At 50.4% G+C, this 18,495-nt stretch overlaps 1 protein-coding gene across 1 annotated transcript; it reads left to right on the forward strand.

Annotated features, from left to right (window-relative positions):
* Positions 1-161: 161 nt before the first annotated feature.
* CYS1 (cystin 1) lies at positions 162-18,367 on the forward strand. Its single transcript, XM_027556097.1, has 3 exons — positions 162-489; positions 13,130-13,182; positions 16,283-18,367. The coding sequence occupies exons 1-3, from the start codon at positions 172-174 to the stop codon at positions 16,386-16,388; spliced, it is 477 nt and encodes a 158-aa protein (XP_027411898.1). The 5' UTR covers positions 162-171; the 3' UTR covers positions 16,389-18,367.
* Positions 18,368-18,495: the final 128 nt, after the last annotated feature.

Raw genomic sequence — 18,495 nt, forward strand, 5'->3', positions numbered from 1 at the left:
CCCGGGCCCGGGATCACCTCCACCCCCTCTTCCCGGCCCGGCGCGCCCCCGCCCCGCCATCCCGCTCCCAATCGCGTCCCGGGCTCGGGATCTCCTCCCCCCGCCCCCGGCCGAGCGGCGCGCCCCCGGGCCTCCTCCCGCCCCGCCGCCGGCCCGCTCCGCCCGCGCGCCATGGGCAGCGGCAGCAGCCGGAGCGGCCGCGCCCTGCGGCGTCTGCGCAGCCCCGACAGCCGGCCGGCGGGGCCCGACGGGGCAGCCCCGGAGGGCGGGACTGGGCCGCCGGTCTCGGCGCCGGCGGCGGCGGCCCGGGAGGAGGCCCAGGAGGCGGCGGCCGGCAATGATCCCGGCCCCGCGGCGCCCCCCGACGGCGGGGACGAGACCCTGCGCTTGCTGGACCAGCTGCTGGCCGAGTCGGCGGGCTGGGGCCCCGGGGAGCTGGCCCCGCGGGGCCCGGCGCGGCCCAGACCCGCAGCCGGCGCCGGGAGCCCGGTGAGTGTGGGGGCCGCGGCGCCCGTTCCCGCCCAGGGCGGGGGTGCCCTCCCCTCCGGCCCACACCCCGCGCCCTGTCCCCCAGCCCCTGGCGCCGTCCCGCCGTGCGCTCCCTGCTCGCTCCTCTTCCTCCCACCGCCCCCAGTCCCTGCCAGGCTCCCTGGGCTTGCACGATGCCCTGTCCTCGTTGCCCTGTGTCACCCACCGTCTGGCCGTCCCCGAATCCCACCGGGTCTCTTGCTGATCGCACGGCCTCTCTTTCCCAGACATCCCCTCTGAGTCTCTCTGCCTCCTCTGGGTGCTGGTTTAACTGCCTCCAACTTGGGGGTTGGCAGGGACCCAGACATCCCTTAGCAGAAAAGCATCTCCTGGGCTTTCTTCTGGCCAGAGGTCAACTTTTTTTTTTTTTTAAACTGTGGCTCCTTCCAACCTAGGTAGGAGCTGGCCAGGGGGATGCTTGTCTCTCTGGTACCTCCCCCCTCAGCCAACCTCCAGGGCACTGTCAGAGAAGAATCCTAGGAAATGGGACCAGTAGCCAAACAGTGGTAGCAAAGCCCGGCGCCCAACAGACGCGTCAGGATCTTTGCCAACTTCGCGAGTTGTCAAGCAACTCGCACCCTGCTAGCTATTTTTAAGATACTGTGCAATTTCTTTTTGGCTTCCCTCTTCTCTCTTCCAGAACACTTGTAATAACATCCCCGCTGTTCTAGAAAAAGACAATACAAATGAGCACTCTCTTTTGGCAATAGCCACCACTCCGGCAGAACTGAATGAAAGAGATCAGTAGGATCAGTTCCCGGGCTTGAGGAGGATGTACAAGACGGCCCCCTGCCCTGGAGTCCCACAGGCCACACTTAACGACTGTTGGGGACAGGAGGGAAGTGTCTTGGGGGCAGCCACCAAGCAGGAGAAAGTGGGAAGCTCCTCGGCGAGATGGAGGTGGGGAGAGGTGGAAAGGACTGAGCCAACCTAGACGGTGCAGGGTCTTCCTCCCCTGACCACCTCCCGCCCATGCCCTGCTACCCTCCCAAAGTGAGCTGCAGCAAGAGGGAGCGAATTATATAACAAGATTCCTTTAGGATTACATCAGTGTTCCGTTATATAACCCTCAAAAGGGATAAACAGTTGAGAAATTCGTGGGAAATTCTGAGGTGGCATGGAAGCAGTCTTTGTGTTCAGTTTTCAAGTGCTTTGGAAGTTTCAGAAGTGAAAATGAAAACTGAAAGAGAGTGTCCCATCCCACCCCCTGTCCCACCCTCATTGGCTGAGTATCTTAGAAACTCCTAGGGTGCTGAGGCTGCCTTATTCACCCTTTCAGTCATTTCTCAAGTATTGGTTGAGCATCTGCTGTGTGCTGGGCATCACTCTGGGTGCTTGAGATGAACACAGATGGCACAGTCTTTGCCCTAAAGAAGTTCACAGTGTAATGGGCGAGAGAGATCCACAGAGTGGAACACCGGTGGGCAGTCCGTCTAGAGAGTCCACTGGAGGAGGAGCCGGTCCCCTGGAGAAGTCACATCAGCATCCCAGCAGGACAGGGCTTGACCTGGATCTGGAAGGGTCTATGGCGCTTGCCGGGCAAACAAGCAGTGAAGAGCATTTAGGCAAAGAGAATCCTGAGTGCGAGCAATGGTGGTTGGGGCACATGGTACCCAGGGTGTGGGTGCTAACAGTGGAGTTGAAGAGGGTGGGAAGGATGAATGCCAGGCTCCAGACATGTCATGCTAGGAGTGTTCCGGGTTGAGGCATTTGGACTTGATCATAAAAGCCGTGGGTATTTTGAAGGGCTAAGAGGAGTGGTATTTTGTGTCTCAGGAAAGTTAGGCCAACAGCCATGGGGAGGATGAACTGGGCCCAGTAAGACAAGGGGCAAGATGGCTCACGGGACTGCTGGAGCGGTCCACACAAGCAGGTCCTGAGTGAAGCAGGGCAGTTAGAGGGCTGAAGGGGAGATGGAGTCAAGAGACATTAGGAGGTGAAGTTCCCAGCTGTGCTGCTCTTTTGTGTGTGGATAGTATATATCTTCTGTGCCGTAGATATTTCTTGAATAAATCCTGGAGTCCTAGATTATTATAGCAGAATAGATGCTCCCGAATCCTATCCATTCTTTTCAGTTCTGGGGAGACTGAGTAAAACGGCTGAAGGTGCTTCATGTCCTGGCTCTAGAAGTCTCAGGTAGAAAGTTAGCTACTTGTATGGCCAAGTGTGGGGGCTTCCCAGGTGGCGTTAGTGTGGTAAAGAACCCTCCTGCCAATGCAGGAGACATAAAAGACTCAGGTTCGATCCCTGGGTCAGAAAGATACCCTGGAGAAGGAAATGGCAACCCACTGCAGTATTCTCGCCTGGAGAGTCCCACGGACAGAGGAGCCTGGTGGGCTACAGTCCATGGGGTTGCAAAGAGTTGGACACAAATGAAGCGACTTAGCATGCACGCGTGCACATATGGCCAAGTGTGGAGTCTAAGCCTTTCTGCTTTATAGTTTATGCCCTTTAATTGGGTCTGGCTACTGCACATTTTCTAAGACTCTGAGTTATTAATAAATAGGTAAATAGTGCTTTCTCTGTTTTATAAACAAAGCCATTTTAGTCCTAGAGAATGATCACATACCCAAAGCCACACTGCCAGTAAGTGGAGGGAGCAGTTTGTAGCAAGTCTGCCAGGTCCCATCAACAGACAACCTGGAATGTTGTATGCCTTTTTCGTTTTCCACGTGTACAATCTGGAATGTTCCATGCCTTTTTCATTTTCCAGGTGTCTAGCACTTCCAATGCTCTACTCACAGCAGCTCTAATGCCTGGCCCATTTTTCTTTACCAAATGACTTTTTAAAAAAAATACATAGTCATTTATTAATTACAACCAAATGACTTTTTTTTAACATTCAGTAATCCCGAGTGTTCCTCATGCAAACTCATCAGAACCTTTATTTTGTCTGATAAAGGTACTCCACCTTGCCCTCATAATATGCCCTGAATGTTATTTTTGGCAGCCTCCTTGTTCATTCAGATGTTTATATGCTTAGGGATAATACCATTTTTACTAAAAGTTGTGAGACTCCCAATTATTTATTTAATACATCTGTCACCAGCATCCTTTTCTTTGAGCGTTTTCATGAGCCTGTGCATGTAAGCATGTTGCTGGTCACCCAGGGGCAGAGGCAGAAGAACAAAAATGAAAAAGACCCAGAATGAGGTCTGGTCCCTGTCCTGTACCAATTTTGATTTCTACTAAACAGAGGGCTCTGAGGTTCACTTACAGTTGCTCAGAAATCGTTAATATGTTGTAATACAGACACTATTTACTCAGGCTATTCCGAGAGCCCACTCCTAACATCCAGTGTTTTACTTAATCCTTGTCAGAATAGGTCCTTGCCGAATTGCTGTCACTTTCCCCTAACTTCATGTCATAGGGGAGGGGAGAAGCCCCAGAGAGGCAGTTAACTTGGCCAAGGCCATGCAGTTGGAAAGAGCCAGTCCGAGTCTTTCTGAACACACCCTCTGCAGAGCCCTGTGTATACTAGAATTTCTTTCCAGCACTCAGGATCTTTAGTTGCAGCATGTGACCTCTTAGTTGTGGCACGTTAAGATCTAGTTCCCAAACCAGGGATGGAACCCGGGCCCCCTGCAATGAAAGCACAGTACTTAGCCACCGAACCACCAGGGAAGTTCAGTTAGAGTTTTGACTGAGCCAATTTGCCATCAGGAGGGATTTTCACTTGTTCCCCAACTTCTCTGGGGCTCAGTTTTTCTCTGAAATAAGTCTCCATTCCCTGGATCTAGGAACCTTCACCCATTTCCCTGACTGTAAAGATGTGTCCCAGTCACTGAATATGAGTCCAACCCAGCAAAGGTTATGCTTACTTTTAAGTGTTTATTTTTGAATTTAGAATAGGTAATATACATGTGCATGAGAAAAATTTTGTTCTTGGCCGTTCTCTCCAATTAAAAAAAAAAACCTTAAAATGACCTTACTTATGAAAGGGTTTAAATAAAAAGATGAGCCCTATAATTAGCTTCACTTTACAATTATAAAAGAATGTTTGCTCATTGTAGAAAAGTGAGAAAACAAAACAAAACAAAAATATGTATATAAATATATAAAGGAAATAAAGATTTCCGAATAAACTCTGCAGATATTACTGATACAATTTGATGTGGTTCCTTCCAGTTTTCTCTCTCTTTTGTGCATATCTTTTATGTCAGTAAGATCATAGTGTGTGTGTACTCAGTCCCTTAGTTGTAACTGACTCTTTGTAGCCCCATGGACTATAGCCCACAAAGCTCCTCTGTCCGTGGAATTTTCCAGGCAAGAATACTGGAGTGGGTTGCCATGTCCTATACACGTGTCAAAACCTATCAAATTGTATTATTTAAATGTCTACAGCTTGTCCCCTGTTAATTATATATATTATTGATATGTGTACATATACATGTATAAAACTGTTAAAACCTAAATGTTAAGAACAAAAGAAGCAGGATATAAAGGTGGTGGTTTAGTCACTCAGTGTTGTCCAACTCTTTGCAACCCCATGGACTGTAGCCCACAAGGCTCCTCTGTCCATGGAATTTCCACATATTGTTAAATAAAATATGCACTGGATTTTCTATAGATATTTCACTTTTTTTCCAAAACCCCTAGTTGTAAGAGACATGGGAGGCTTTAAGAAATCATCTTATTCATTTCTTCCACATATGCTTCCTGGTTCTCATTCTGCCATGGTGTGGTGTGATTCAGCCTCCCCAAGACCCGGAGTGATGACACGTCACACGCTCGCCCTGAGCTCAGCCCGGTTCCCATGGCCCCAGCCCAGGCGCCATAGCCTCCCTGGGGCTGGACAGAAGTCTGTCCTACTGACCAGGACAGGCATGCAGGCAGCTGGCTGGAGGCGGCAGCTTGCGTCTGCACTCGGCCTGGAGTGGCCACCAGGGGCTGCTGTGTCTTTGCTGTTCATCCAAGCTCCTGCAAAGCTTCCACCAGCTGGATCTTCTGGGAGATCCAGGGTGGGTCAAGCTGGGAGGGTGTCTAAGGCGTTTTGCATCTAAGTCAAGTTACAGACAGATTAACAAGAGAAAGAACCACACTTGCAAACCACAAGCGCAGAAAGGAACACAGGTGAAAAAGTGAAAACACAAAGCTGAACTGTCAGGAAAGTTAAAGAAGAAAGAGTATGATCTTCCGTTTGAGCGCAGCTTCAGGGTGTCCAGTCCTCGTATGCAATGGACCTCATACGTCATTGCCATCTTGCTTGGCCAGCAGCGTGTCACCCTCAATAGTGAGCAGAACAGCTCAGGGAAGTGGAAATAGGGTGATTATGCAAATGTTTGATTCCAATCTGAGCAGTCTTTCACTCAGTTGCCTTTTTTTTTTTTTGCTTATGGGATCTTAGTTGCCCAACCGGGGATTGAATCCAGGCCCTCATCAGTGAAAGCATGGAGTTCTAACCACTGGACCTCCAGGGAAGTCCCTCAGCTGTCCTCCTGAGGGCAGAAACTATATCTGAACAACCCTTACAAAATCTAGTGATGAAAGGAAAAGCCCCCATCTGGTGATGACAAAAGCTGGTTCCAGCAGAAATGGGCAAGAAAGAACTAGGGTCCCTACTGGATGACTTCATGAAAAAAATTGCTAAAGAATGGTTGGGTAAAAAGTATTACTTTTCTTCTGTGTTGTCCCTGAGACTATAACTAAGCTCAGCGACTGAAAACTGCAGGGAGGCAGATTGGTGTCAGTAAAAGAAAGCTTTCTTATGTGCCTGAGAGAACTGAAGGTAGGAGGCTTTATATTCATAAGAGCATTATTCACAATAACCAAAAGGCAGAAGCCACCCAAGTGTCCCTTGATGGATGAATGGATAAACAAAACATGGTATATACGTACAGGGGAATATTACTCCACCTTAAAAAGGAAGTAAGTCCTGACATAGGCTACAACATGGATGAGCCTTGAGGACATTATGCTAAGTGAAATGAGCCAGGCACAAGATGACAAATATCGCATGTTTCCACTTAGGTGGGGTGTCCAGAGGAGTCACTCTTGTAGGACAGAAAGCAGGATGGTGATTGCTGGGGATTGTGGGGTGGGAGTTGTTTACTGGGGACAGGTTTCAGTTTTGTGAGATGAAAGGAGTTTGGGAGGTTGGTTGTAAAACAATGTAAATGCACCTAGTACTGAAATGTACACTTAAAAATGGTTAAAATTGTACATTTTAGATTCTGTGTATTGCACTACAATTAATTTTTTATTAAAAAGAAATTTAAAAGAATTTTCAGATAGTCTGAGCTGCCTGAGATGAAATGGGCTGTTTCAGGAGGCAGAAGAGGTGAGCATGTGTGTGTGTGTGCAAGTGTGTGTGTGTGCATGCACGTGATTTCCCCTGCTTGCTCTCGTGTTCATTACCCCCTCTTCCCACTGTGAATTCCTTGCTGATGTGAGAAGCATCTCCTCTTCATCTTTGCACTCCCCAGAGGCACGGTGAATTTTCAAGGGAATCTTTGGGGAACACTGACTCCACCTGGCAGATCTCCAGCATCCAGCAGCCCCCGTGGCCCCTCAGGTATCCCAGGACCAAGTCTGTGCACCTTCGCTGTGCAGCCTGACTCCACATGGAGAGAGCGCCAGGTGGGCAGGACAGGCTCTTCTAGCCAGGGCATGGGATGCCCACAGTAGCGGATTAGCCACCATGGACCACACCACGGGGCCTGTGTGGTGAGATATACCCGGGGTCAGCTCGCTTCTATTCAGCACCTCAGGTAACAATCCCCAAGAAACACTAGTTTCTTAGGGAAGAAAGTGCTGTCCTGAACCTCTCAGGCCTCAAACACAAGATCTTCCCTGGGCTCTCCTCCTCCTCATGCCTTCAGGTTCTCTTCTCGCTGGGCCAGGTCAGAGGCTACTCTGGGCTGGACACTGGGTCAGATGTTTGTCATGGTGTTTGCAGGTATTATACTAAGGATGAGACAGACACTCTGTCTTCTCTCTGTGGCCCTCAAGGCTAAGTACCTATTACACAGATGAGTAAACTGAGGCTCATAGAGCCTCACAGTCCACCCAAAGGCACATCATGATTAAGTGGCAAAACTGGGCCTTGAACCCTTTTCTGCATTGTGCTATTTTTACTCTTACACCAACTGCTATATAGACAAACTCAGGATTATGCTGCTACTGCTGCTGCTAAGTCGCTTCAGTCGTGTCCGACTCTGTGCGACCCCATAGATGGCAGCCCACCAGGCTCCCCAGTCCCTGGGATTCTCCAGGCAAGAACACTGGAGTGGGTTGCCATTTCCTTCTCCAATGCATGAAAGTGAAAAGTGAAAGTGAAGTCGCTCAGTCGTGTCTGACTCTTAGCGACCCCATGGACTGCAGCCCACCAGGTTCCTCCATCCATGGGATTTTCCAGGCAAAAGTACTGGAGTAGGGTGCCATTGTCTTCTCCAATTATGACTACCCATCAAAGTGACATTGAATCTGATTCAGGAACTATTTTATGTTTATTGTGTGCCCTGCGTAGAGATCTGTAAACTTTAGGCGAAGTGATATTCTTGTTGGGGAGGATTAACTGATGTTAATGTTAACAGCTCTGGGTTTTTCTCCAGTTGTGTCCTCATGTGGGCTGCTCTGGGCGGGGATATCATATCCTTTATGGGCAATAGAACCCTGCGCCCAGCAGGGCACGTGGGAGTTAATGAATGAAGACTTATTCACAGCCTTTGATGACTCCACATATTTGCATATGCTTTTCCTTATCCAGAGTACCCTTCAATTCCTTTCCATCTGGTAAACTCCTAATCTTTCAAAACTCCAGCTAAATGTTATTCATTCCATTCTTCTCGAAAGAGTTTTTCCCATTCAGAGTTGGTTTTCCCTCCTGTTGCAGAGTGTAGGCTTTCCCAGCACCTCCCAGCACCTTATAACTCAGCTATAGAATTCATCACGTGGCATCACATTGCATCTTTATGAGACACGCCCCATGTGCTATGGGCTCCTGGAAGACTGGGTTCTTGACAGCCGCAGTCTGTATTTAGGATGTTGCTTGTGCCAAGGGGGATCTGTTGCACAAAGTAGGCTGACGTCTGGATGGGCTGTGGCCTTGCTCAGCTTCACAGGTCAAAGGCTGGATTCCACAGTGTCAAGTGCCTTATGCTGGGGAACACAGTGAGGAAGCTTATTCAGACAAGCCCCTCTGCTGAAGACGGTTTAATATTCTGGGTATAATTAATGTGATAAGAGTATCTTTGAAGCATAAAGTGGCTCATGAGACAGTGAGGAATTACCAGCCCGGATCTAAGGAAGGCAGAATCCAGAGAGGCAGGTGACCCACCGGGCTGTGCTTGCCTCAGGTGAACGTGAGCTCTGGGTCTGACCATGTCCAACAGTAAAGGGGACAGAGTTTAGGGCCCAGTGAAAACAGAGACTAAGAGTAAATCCTTTACTCGTACGTTCAGGACCCTCACGGGATTGCAAGGCGAGTGTCACAGCACAGAACAGTGCAGGAGGGTACAGAAGCCATAGTCTAGCTATCCCTTAGGTCTGCAGCCCCAGTTCCCATCACCTGGCTGGTCCAAAATACCTGAATCCGTGCAGTGCAGTTCAGTCGCTCAGTCATGTCCTTCCAACTCTTTGAGATCCCATGGACTGCAGCACGCCAGGCCTCCCTGTCCATCACCAACTCCCGGAGTTTACTCAAACTCATGTCCGTTGAGTTGGTGATGCCATCCAACCATCTCATCCTCTGTCGTTCCCTTCTCCTCCTGCCTTCAATTTTTCCCAGCATCAGGGTCTCTTCAAATGAGTCAGTTCTTCTCATCAGGTGGCCAAAGTACTGGAGCTTCAGCTTCGGCATCAGTCCTTCCAATGAATATTCAGAACTGATTCCCTTTAGGATGGGCTGGTTGGCTCTCCTTGCAGTCCAAGGGACTCTCAAGAGTCTTCTCCAACACCACAGTTCAGAAGCATCAATTCTTCGGCACTCAGCTTTCTTTATAGTCCAAATCTCACATCCATACGTGACTACTGGAAAAACCATAGCTTTGACTAGACAGTCCTTTGTTGGCAAAGTAATGTCTCTGCTTTTTAATATGCTATCTAGGTTGGTCGTAACTTTTCTTCCAAGGAGCAAGTATCTTTTAATTTCATGGCTTCAGTCACCATCTGCAGTAATTTTGGAGCCCAAAAAGATAAAGTCTGTCACTGTTTCCCCACCTAGTTGCCATGAAGTAATGGGACCAGATGCCATGATCTTAGTTTTCTTAATGTTGAGCTTTAAGTCAACTTTTTCACTCTGCTCTTTTACTTTCATCAAGAGGCTCTTTAGTTCTTCTTCGTTTTCTGCCATAAGGGTGGTATCATCTGTACATTTGAGGTTATTGATGTTTCTCCCTGAAATATTTTTTTAATTTATTTATTTTAATTGGAGGCTAATAACTTTACAATATTTTGGTGGTTTTTGCCATACATTCACATGAATCAGCCATGGGTGTACATGTGTTTTCCATCCTGAACCCCACTCCCACCTCCTTCCCCATCCCATCCCTCAGGGTCATCCAAGTGCACCAGCCCTGAGCACCCTGTCTCATGCTTCGAATCTGGACTGGTGATCTGTTTCACATATGATAATATACATGTTTCAGTGCTATTCTCTCAAATCATCCCACCTTTGCCTTCTCCAGCTTGCTGGATTTAATTTCAAGTGGGCCCAGACTGAGAGTGCCCCCTAGTGCCTGAACAGAGCAAGTGGATGTCCTCCCCAGAGGAAGGCATCTTCCTCTCAGGCCTCAGAGAACACCCACAAAGGGTTTTCAAGGATAATGAGCATCAGACAAGAAAAAATAATCAACCACCCAGAGAGTTGTTCCTGATGGCTCAGATGGTAAAGAATCTGCGTGCTATGTGGGAGACCCAGACTCAATCCCTGGGTCGGGAAGAGCCCCTGGAGAAGGAGGGAATGACAACTCACTCCAGTGTTCTTTGCTGGAGAATTCCATGGACAGAGGAGCCTGGTGGGCTACAGTCCATGAGGTTGCAAAGAGTCAGACATGACTGAGAAACTAATACTTTCAGAGAGCCAAGTGAAAATCAGAAGAAACAAAAACAACTAAAATAGGTTAGTGAGGGCCTCAGTTATTTATTTGGATTTCCAAAGGTTATTGGCCAACAAAGGTCTGTATAGTCAAAGCTATGGTTTTTCCAGTAGTTGTATACAGATGGGAGAGTTGGACCATAATGAAGGCTGAGCGCCAAAGCATTGATGTTTTCAAGCTGTGGTGTTGGAGAAGACTCTAGAGAGTCCCTCGGACTGCAGGGAGACCAAACCAGTAAATCCTACAGGAAATCAACCCTGAATATTCATTGGAAGGACTGATGCTGAAGCTGAAGCTCCAGTACTTTGGCCACCTGATGAGAAGACCTGACTCATTTGAAAAGACCCTGATGCTGGGAAAGATTGAGGGTGGGAGGAGAAGGGGACGACAGGAGGATGAGATGGTTGGATGGCATCACTGACTCGATCGACATAATTTTGAGCAAACTCCGGGAGATGGTGAAGGACAGGAAATCCTGGCAAGCTGTGGTCCATAAGGTCACAAAAAGTCGGCCACAACGGAGCGATTGAACAAAAACAACAATGTTAAAGAATCCACCTGCACTGCAGGGGATGCAGGAGACACAGGTGCCATCCCTGGGTTGAGAAGATCCCCTGAGGAGGGCATGACAACCCACTCCAGCATTCTTGCCTGGAGAATCCCATGGATAGAGGAACCTGGCAGGCTATAGTCTGTGGGGTTGCAAAAGAGTCGGACACGACTGAAGCGCCTGAGCACACATGCATGTTTATTTGTGGAGAAGAACCTATAGAAATTGACCTAGCATATTTGAAAAACGACCAAATAGAACTTGTAGAAATGAAAAACACAGTAAACAAAATGAGATTCTGATGGTTTGGGTGAACAGGAAATTAGAGATTTAGAGAAGATCAGTGCCCTGTAAAACAGAGCTGAAGAAATGACCAGCACAGAGAGACCGGGATCTGATGAAAGACAGCTTGAGAAAAAAGCCACAGCAAAACTAATATTACATTTGAAATACTTAGGTCTTCCCCTTTCACTACAGGAACAAGGCAGAGATGCCTATTATCATGACTTCTTTTCAAGGTAGTACTGGATGTCCCAGCCAGTGCAGGAAGGCTTGGGGGAAAATATGGAAGGATCAGAAAGGGACAAAACTGAATGGCCATTATTCCCACATAATGTGAGTGGGAAGAAATTAAGTCCGAAAGAATCTACAAATAAATTATTAGGGCTAATTAAGAGAGCTTAGTAAAACTGCTGAACACAAAATGTATGTATTTCAATCGTATCTCTGCACAAACAAGCAGGGAGAAGATAAAATTTTATTTTAAAAAGATATTATCAAGTATCTAGAAATTGGTTTAAAAAGAGGTGTCTATGACTTCTACAGTGAAAATGATTAAGACTTCTTAAAAGACATTAAAGAAATCCTAAACAAATGGAGAGATGTTCCCTGTTTATAAACTGGAAGGCTTGTTATTATAGAGATTATGACATGGGGAAGGGGAAGGGAGGGCAGGGTGACTTGAGAAAGTGACAATATATATATACACACTGTGCTGTGTGCTTCTGTGCTTTGTCGCTCAGTCACGTCCGACTCTTTGCGACCCCATGGACTGCCCGCTAGGCTCCTCTGTCCATAGGATTCTCCAGGAAAGAATACTACAGTGGGTTGCCATGCCTTCCTCTAGAGGATCTTCTCAACCCACGGATTGAACCCAGGTTTCCCACATTGCAGGCAGATTCTTTATTGTCTGAGCCACCAGGGAAGCCCATATCTGTACACTACCATGTATAAAACAGGTGGCTAGTAGGAAGATGCTGTATAGCACAGGGAGCTCAGCTTGGTGCTCTGTGATGACATAGAGGGGGGATGGGGGGAAGGAGGCTCAAGAGGGAGAGGATATATGTATACTTACACTGGATTCACTTCATTGTACAGCAGAAACCAACACCACATTGTAAAGCAATTATACTCCAATTTTTAAAAAGAGATATCAAGTCTGCTTGGAATGATTTGTATATTGATTCAACCCCAACAAAAGCCCCAAGGGGGACAAGCTGACTACAACACACACGTTTGGAAGTGCAAAGAACCAGGACCAATCCAGCTTCATTTGAAGCTGTGGTCATTGAGACGGGGCGGTGCTGGCGACAGGACAGGCATAGATCATTGGGAGAGTTTGCAGACAGACGTGAGCGACGCCTGTGCACTCCTGACTCCGGACAGACAAGGTACAGCAGAGCAGCAGGGCAGGCTGCCAGGCAAGGGCTTGGGTGGACATCAGGACCTCCACTCCCAGAGTGAGAGGTGGGGGCTTGCTGGCCAGTAGCTCCCAGGGAGGAAAGGGCGGGGGGTCTCTTGTTTTGAGTTGTGTAGGTCACTCCCCTCTCCCAGCCTGTTTCCCACCTACCGAACAGGCAGTTGGAGCTAGACAGTAAGGGAGCCTTTCCACTTTCCAGCTCTGGTTTATTAGCCATGGTTGAACGCGGCAGCTCTGTGTCAGCAGGAAGCCAGTGCAAAGGCAGGCTGCAGCACGGACAACCTTCTGATGCCTCTTCCGTTTGTCCTTCTCAAGGTGTCCCCAAAGCGGAGCACTGAAGACCACCCAGAGGGCAGCTGTATCTCTGAGTAAGTATGGGGCAGGGAGGTGCATCTCTGCAAGAAATCACAGCTCCCCTCCTCTGCCACCCCCCAAGCACCTGCATCTCTGCGCCTGCCCTCACTCATTCAGTCAGAAACTGTGCAGTGCTCATCTGTGAATGAGGCGCGGTCCTGGCCTTCAGGAGTTTCCAGCCTAGAGGGGTGATGGGTGGGTCCCCAGTAATCCTATTACAGTGTTAGCAGGAAAACACATTTAAACCCCCTGGAAAGTGTCAGCTGAGGACTCCAGCCATCAGGTGTTGGCACAACCCTGGGCTGTGTGAGGATTCCCCGGGCCCCTGGAGCACACTGCACCTGGAGGCTCGGCTGGGTTGACCTGGGCCCCAGCCCATCTGCCCTTGCTTTCTCGTCTCTAAGGAGTCACCGTGATGGCCCTTGTCCTTGGGACGCAGGGGATGGTGGTGCTCAAGACCATGGATGTGAGAAGCAGTGAAAACGCAGGCTCAACAGCTATTTTTATTACCAATTCCAAATGGTTGCGGGGCCAGAACCTTGCTGGTTCCCCTTATTTAACAAACATTTGCCTTATTTAACAAACCTTTCCTTGAAGAGTGGGGTCTCTTCAGATGGGCTCAAGGGAGGTCCAAGAGGGGACAGAAGCAGCCGGAGGGCTCGTGGAGGAGCTGAGGCTTAAATGGCTTGAAGGACAAGTGGTTTCACCGAGGAGGGCAGGAGCGCGCCAGGTGGCTAGAACCACAAGCAAGATGTGGAGGTGTGAACAGGACCCCGGACACAGGCTGGTAGCATTTAGAACAGAGTCTGGGGGAGAAGGAGGGCTGAAACCAAGAGCTGTAGGTGGCCTGGCCTGCACCAGATTGGGGTGGGGGTTGGGTTCCCAGCCAGAGATGGGCTGGGTCACGGCATTGAGAGCACCAGATCCTGGCCACTAGACCAGTGGTCAGTGACAGGGACCCTGGCCCTTCAGCTTTGCAGGAAAAATATCCACAAAGATGAAAAATAGTGAAGCAAGTCACGTATTGATTAGGAAGGAAAAGAGTGCAGTCTGTGGATAGAAACAGGCAGACTCAGAGGGAGAGTCCCTGAGTTGCTGCGCGGCGCTCTCACGGTAGTTTAAATTACTTTTATGGGATGGTGGTGGTGGTGGTTTAGTCACTCAGTCGTGTCCGACTTTTTGCGACCCCTGGACTGCAGCCTGCCAGGCTCCTCTGTCCATGCGACCCGCCAGGCAAGAACACTGGAGTGGGTTGCCATTCCTTTCCCCACTTTTATGGGATATTTTCTCCCAATTTTCCTTTGGCCAATCATTCTGATTTGCCTGGTTCATGTCCATATTTTGTGTATCTCAGGATCCTCCCATGTATGCACAGGTATCTCTTAGCCTAGATGGATCCTACCGGAAAGGTGTCTGGGTAGAACATCCCTTGACACTGCTCCTCTTTTGACCTCCAAGGAGCCTTTTCTATGCATGTATGGTTGGGGAGGTCTCCTGACTTTGGGAATGAGAAATATGTGGTTTGTGCAAGGTACAGCCTCCTTCCTTAATTGCCCTGCTATTCTCGTCTTGGAGTTTCAGAACAGAGAGAATGTATCTCAATAGCTTTACCATGGGGAGGGGGCCCATCTGTTTCCTGCCTCAGGGCCACTGCTGTTGAGTAGGAGGATGCTGGGTGGGCCCTGGACCTCCATCATGGCCCTGGAGGTGAAGCGGTGAGAGCTTGTACGCTGACTCAGCCCCCCGCCAAGGCCAGAACCTCCCTCAGCAGATTGGAGCATCCCTACCCATCCACCCTGATGGCCCCCTGCCCCTCACGTGTTCTGCAGACAGCACCGGCCACGCCTTGCACACCAGCTCCAGGGGGACTCGGCCCCTTGGGCTCCCATGTGGGACTGGGTGCCGGGTCCCACTGCAGTGACCAGGTACCAGTGGCCAGCTCTGCTCAGCTGACCCGGAAACCCATGCCTATGGCGATGCTGAGGACACCGGCCCAGCCTGGTGCCCACACTGCTCGGTCCTAGCTGCCTATTTCTACTGATTGTAAAGATAATTGGCAGTGACTTTCAGTTTTCATCAACCCAAGGACGTTAGGAGGATTAAATTCCACCTTGAAAGAATTAGCTATTTATTCTTATTTTGAAACAAATGGGTGCCTTCCCCTCACACGCACATTCCAGGATGTCCTTCACCAGGAGTACTTCATTCATTCATTCACTCCCTCAATAGACTTTGGTGACAGCGTGCTGAGCACCACCCTAGGCCCTGGGCTCAGGGCTGGGTGACTCCCAGGCAGGTCCTGGCACAGCGACTGGAAGGGGAGAGAGTCTTGCAGATGCGGTCAGGGCTGTGCTGACCCTCGGGAAACAGGCTCTGAAGCCACACAGGCCCTCCCCAGGGTCTGGATTGCTGGCAGCCTCCCTCCTCAGGGGAGTCTGGGGTCACAGCAAAGTCCAGAAAGCCAGAGAGGGCATGGGCTGCGGGTTGAGGCCAGTGGGAACTGGAGTCCAGCAGTGGGATGAGGAGCCAGGACTTGGTCACTTAATACACTGCCCAGTGGGTAGGGGGCCTGGTCACGATCCAGAGGACCCCACGCCAAATCCTGTTCTGTAGGGCCAGCTCCTGCTAGACCCCCAGAGGGTGCAGACACAAGAATGAGTCAGCCGATAGAGGATCTCGACACAGTTCACCTTTCTGAGGGCTCTGCAGGGTGCAAGATTCAGGGTCACATGCCGTCCACGCATGGTCTCATTTATGCCTCAGAATGAACTTAGGAATGCAGTTCTATTTTAGAGAAAACTGTCACTGAGCTAGTAAGTGGCAGAGCCGGGATGCAAACCAGGTCTTTCGACCCCCAGGCCCTCACCCCGAAGCACTGCCGGCACCGGCTTCCTCACAGGCTAAGGTCTTGGGTTACACAGCAGGAGATGAAACTGAAGAATGAGTCAGGAGCTGCTCATGGAAGAGGTTGAGGATGTGTCCCCAGGGCAGAGGTTTTCAGTCTGAGTTTGAGGATGGATCAGAATTCCATCCATGGCCACTGCGGTTGTCCAGTAGAGATGTGGAGTTTGAAGGTAACATCTTGCTTCCCGTGTCCGTGTTTCTCACCCATAGAGCCCCAGGCAGCTGCCACAAGAAGCCCGAGAGGCAGTCGGCCATCACATATGACTACTCCGAGGAGGAGCTGATGGCCAGCATTGAGCGGGAGTACTGCTGCTGAGGACAGTTCGGCAGCAGCCCCACCGTCACCCAGCAACCAACCAATGTGCCATTCCTCCCAGACCCAGCCCCAGCGGACCGGAACTGGGCTGGGGGGCGCATGTTCCAAGATCTTTCACAACTGGCCTCTTCAAATCCACATTCAGACAGTTCTGAACGTGGCTGGCTGCTGGCCATCATGCTTGCTGGCAAGAGATGGTCAGCCATGCAGACCCAGGCAGAAGGAAGGTGTGGGTGTCGGAGAGAGCTGTCTACAAGGGTCTACTGGATCCTGAAACACTTCCCCTTTCTGATGCCCCCTTGCCACCTGCTCCGGAGGAGGCTCATTAGCTGAGAGTGGCTCAGAGCCGCAGCTTTGGGGCCTCACACGCGTCCCACAGTGCCCCGGGGAGGTCTCCCACTGGAGGGCACATCCAGGAGGTATGCCTTACCGAGCTGGAGGGAGTCACCCTTGGGTCTGCGAATGAGTCTCCTGGAGATGTTGCAGATTCTGATTCCATGGGTCTGGGGCACGGCCTGTGAGTCTGCAGGTCTCAGCAGTTTCCAGGCAAGACCCAGGCTGCTGGGTCCCAGCCGCGCCCAGAGCGGCGGGGATGAGCCCGAGCCTTCGGCCTGGCTGGATCTTCCTCCCCTGGTGCTGGAGGCCTCTCGGAGCCACAGCCCACCCCCCTCCCCTGAGAGAGGCCTGTGCTCCTGCAGTGTGTGTGTGTGTATAGGTGGGGGACCAGAGCCAGAGTCCCCAGTTCTGATCCTTGCCCTCGAACTAACCTGCAGTGACTTCCCCACTCTGGACCTCGGTGCCCCTCTCTAGAAAGTGAGTCCCAGAGGTGTGCCCCCACCCCCCTGCTCTGACCATCTGGGATTACATAATCCCAGGCGTCCTTGGTCTCTGTGGTCCCCCAGGGGCACGGGACTGCCTCCCCTGCTGGGATTGAGCCCTGGTCCCACCTGCTCAGGGCTGCCTGCTCTTCCCACCCGGTAGAAGGAAGAAAATCACAGCGGTGAGGCCAGAAGAGCCTTAGAACATCCCCAGCAGACCAATGAGAAAGCCAACCCCTTGTGAACCAGGAGGACCCCTGGGGGAGACCCGCAGCCTGACCGGAAGGGAGACCCCTGCTGTGGGCCCAGCGTGGCTGCTGTCGGAAAGCTCAGGGTGGCAGGCTGTCAAGAGCCCGGGAGGCAGAAGACCGGGAGGCAGGCCCTCCAGAGCAGCTGGCCAGGACATGGGTAAAAAAGGGCACGTAGAGGGCACCTATTCGCCTCCCGAAGCCAGAACTGGTCCACCAGCGTACAGGTGATTCCTCCACGGCGTCACCTGCAGGAGCATCTCGGGGCTCGAGGAACGGCCACCTGGCACCGTGCCCAGGTCACAGGCCTGCTGCCTAAATGGGCAAACAGGCATTTCCACAAACCTCTGTGACTTGGCAAGGGTGTCTTTGATCAGATGTTTCATGGCAGGGAGATTTTAAACTTCGAGGTTTCAATGGAACCATGGAGCCTTCCAGCAAACGCCCTGGAGGGTTGGCTCAGAACCTCCCCCAAACCAGAGCTATTTCTCATCCAAGCCCAAACCATTTGTTTTGATATGATACGATATGATAACCATTTGTTATTATCTTAATAATACAGATACTTCTTTTTGAAGTTAAAATTTTGTTTCTCCCTAGTAGACAGACCAGGCCTTGACTTTAACGATGTAAATGTTTAGTTTTACATCATTCATTTGGTGAATTAATTCAGCCAGAAAGTTGACACCTTGTACTTTCCTGTGGAAACCTCATAAAACCCTTCACGAGACAAAAGCATTAAGGAAAAGAATTCCTCATGACATTTGATGTCACTGATGGGGTGAATACACTTCATCAAAGCTGAAAAGTCACAGCGGTCGTTCTCAGGTCTTCATATTTTTTTTTCCCCCAATTCAGGAAAAAATGTGTCTTCTGGATGGTGTTTGAGAATAAAGCAGCATGTCCCAGCTTTGAGGTGTTGCCACCCTGTGTCCAGGGGAGGGAGGCCGATCACGCTTGGTGGCAGGGACTAGGGTGCCAGTCCTGGTAACAAGTGCTTCTTGCAGTAGGTGTGCGGACAGGGCCACCTGGGTGCCCAGC

The sequence above is a fragment of the Bos indicus x Bos taurus genome, chromosome 11 (assembly GCF_003369695.1).
Source record: "Bos indicus x Bos taurus breed Angus x Brahman F1 hybrid chromosome 11, Bos_hybrid_MaternalHap_v2.0, whole genome shotgun sequence".
NCBI lineage: Eukaryota > Metazoa > Chordata > Mammalia > Artiodactyla > Bovidae > Bos > Bos indicus x Bos taurus.